Source organism: Hyperolius riggenbachi, chromosome 8 (genome assembly GCF_040937935.1).
Source record: "Hyperolius riggenbachi isolate aHypRig1 chromosome 8, aHypRig1.pri, whole genome shotgun sequence".
Classification (NCBI taxonomy): Eukaryota; Metazoa; Chordata; class Amphibia; order Anura; family Hyperoliidae; genus Hyperolius; species Hyperolius riggenbachi.
Genome location: NC_090653.1, coordinates 215,681,839 through 215,684,847, shown reverse-complemented (window position 1 = coordinate 215,684,847; position 3,009 = coordinate 215,681,839). Strand labels below are relative to the sequence as shown.

Below are 3,009 nucleotides of genomic sequence, written 5' to 3'. Positions count from 1 at the left end.
AGGTTTCCCCATGTTTGTGGGGTTTCCTCTGGGCAGTCTGGTTTCTACCCACATCTCAGGAACACAATTATTATATAAAATAATGTAATTACACTACATATAGAGAGATGTAGTGTATGAAATGCAGAGAAACAGCATATAATCATACAGGATAGGCAGAGGTTACTGAGGGACAGAGCAGAACACACATAACATATATACATACATATACTATCCCATCCCTCAGTAACTTCTGCCTGTCCTAGTAAATGCAGAGATGCAGAAAAGAGATGCAGTGCAGGGCATTACTAGAGGATATGCTATACAGAACAGGGCCGCCTGTTCTGTACAGCATATCAATCATGCAATCCCCATATTCTGTAATGTATCTCCTGCTTACTGAGCAACAGAGCAGAGTATGTGTGTGTGTCTGTCTGTGTATCTATTTATCCACACAACAGCTCTGCTCTGTCCCTCAGTAAGCAGGAGATACATACCAGAATATGGAGGTTGCATGATTGATATGCTATACAGAACAGGGCTGTTCTGTATAGCATATCCTCTAGTAATGCCCTGCACTATCTCTATTCTGCATCTCTGCATTTACTACACTACACTACATCTCTCTATACATTCTGTAGTATCTATCCTGCACTATACTGTCTCTCACAACATTTCCCTCAGCTATCTAACTAAAACACTCCCTTTCCTTCTAGAATATTTCCCTGACACTGACTTCTTCTTCCCAGAATCCCCTGCTTTACCACACCCAGCTCTGCCCGCCCTCCCCTGCACTAGAGCACCATCTGCTGCTACTTATGTGCAGGCAGGCAGAGCACCATCTTGCTGAAGACCAAAAGTCTATTTTCAGGTATAGGTGAAGCCCAGGCCCTGCAGACACATTAGACAGGAGAATCAGCCACATGCTGCAGCACCAATCGCTGAGCACAGAACCTGTCAGCTGACCTCAGCCAACATTACAGAGAATAAATAAACACTATCTATCTATCAATCTATCTATCTATCTATCTATCTATCTATCTATCTATCTATCTATCTATATCTATTCACTATGTGGTCCTGCTTGCCTTCTCATGAATTCATTCCCAGTTGCTTATTGATGTTTGTTTGTTTATTATGACTACCGGTATTATGTCCCTGATATTAAGAGAAAAAACACACACTCGAATTACTGCGCATTTCCGCAAGTGCGGTTTACAATGACTGGCATTGACTGCACAGATTAGCAGCACAAGCGAGCTAAGTGGAGTGTCACTTGCCTGTAGCTGGGATCACTGCAACAGGGCAGCAGTTACCTGGTGCCTCTACATTCCTTATTAGGATTTTAAGATCAGCCACAACATTAAAACGACTGAGATGTTCTCCTGTATAACTGTAACCATTGAAGTGCAGTTGCAAGTCCCAGCTACCAACTGTGGTGGAGTTGCAATATGTGTCTTATAGTGCCAGTCTCATTATAGTGGGACTATAAGTCCCAGCATGAACATATATGTGGTTAAACATCAACTAATGCTATATTCCTCCACTGCTGTTAAACTTATCTAATCTAATAAAATGCTAAGGTGGCTGCAACCATATGTGTCTTTATTTAGGTGGGCAGGCACCATAGTGGCCATGTGTGCGCGCACTTAGTCGCTCTGTGCCCCCTCTTTCTCCCGTCCCAGAGGCCCTGTACCAGACAACGCCCCCGGCCCCTTCTGCCGTACTCACATGGCCTGGATCCACTGCTCTTCTTTCAGCCATTTAGCGTCCTGTCACCATCGTTACTTCCAGACAGCACTTCTCATGACGTCATGAGAAGTGCTGACCGGAAGTAATCATGGTGACAGGACACTAATCGGCTGACAGAAGAGCGGTATAATTCTGTGCTGGATCCAGGCCATGTTAGTACGGCAGAAGGGTCTGGCACAGGGACTCAGGGAGGGGGGAAAAGGGGGTACAGAGGAGGACTGCCCAAGCAGGTGGGCTCATGGAAGGGGGGGGGGGGGGACAGATGACTACCTATACTGCAGGCACCTATCCCTGACTACCTGTACAGGAGGGCAGGCGAGCGTGCCTGGCCAGGCCGCACATGGGCGATGAAACGTAACTCGCCCAGGCTTTCGGGAACAATTGCGGGTGACAGGAGTCACCCAGGGAAATGAAGTGGAAAGAGCAGCCTTAACAGAGCTTAAAGTGACCTCTGGACTAAAAATCTACTCAGCAGAACTGAAAAGGCTTGGTGTTTCTTTAACAGTTTCACAGCATCAGAACTTTGTTTTTCTTACCAAAGCATCATTTTTAGCTGCATTTTTAGCTAAGCTCCACCCATCAAAGAAAACTGCCCGGGCTTTTTTTCCCTGATGCTGTGCAAAGCATGATGGGATTTCCTAGCAACTGGAAGGGGTGATCAGCACACAGGACAGTTGGAACTGTGTCTCATGCTCCGTCACCTCCTTTCAACCAAAAAAATGTCTGTCCTCATGAAATCAAACATTTGCCTGTTCTTTTAAAACAGGATGGGTAAGATTATATTACCAATCTATTTTAATTAAAGAAGATCTGTGGTGTTTTCCGAGCAAATTGATTTAAACATATATTTATGTTCCCCATTATGCCCTCTCTTGTTCACATCTATTTTTCCCGCTCTCCGTTGCCAATAAATAACTTAATTATACCAATTTTGAAGATGGCCGCCGAGACCATGTGACTCCGGAACTGCTTCCGGGTCATCGCTTTCCGCCCTCTCCATGTCCTGCCGTGCACGAGAGCCGTTCCCAACTGCGCATGTGTAGGCTCTCGTGCTCGGCATATGCGGCGAAAGCGTAGAAACCTCCGTGACATATCTCCAAATAACGGAGTTGCGCATCCAGCAGTGCTGCACACTTATTTCACCGGTAAAAGTATGTTAGATACTGAAGTGTCAGCCGCAATGTTGGTGTATCTATCTCAATCGTTCTCTCTATGTATATACATATATACATATATGTGTGTGTTTGTGTGTGTATATATGTGTATATATATATATAT

At 44.9% G+C, this 3,009-nt stretch overlaps 1 protein-coding gene across 1 annotated transcript in view; it reads left to right on the top strand.

Annotated features, from left to right (window-relative positions):
- Positions 1-789: 789 nt before the first annotated feature.
- LOC137528450 (uncharacterized) overlaps positions 790-3,009 on the top strand; it is a 34,533-nt gene continuing 32,313 nt past the window's right edge. Inside the window, exon 1 of the mRNA XM_068249744.1 lies at positions 790-850. Coding sequence (XP_068105845.1) covers positions 798-850 — 53 coding nt within the window. The 5' untranslated portion in view covers positions 790-797. The remainder of the gene's footprint in view (positions 851-3,009) is intronic.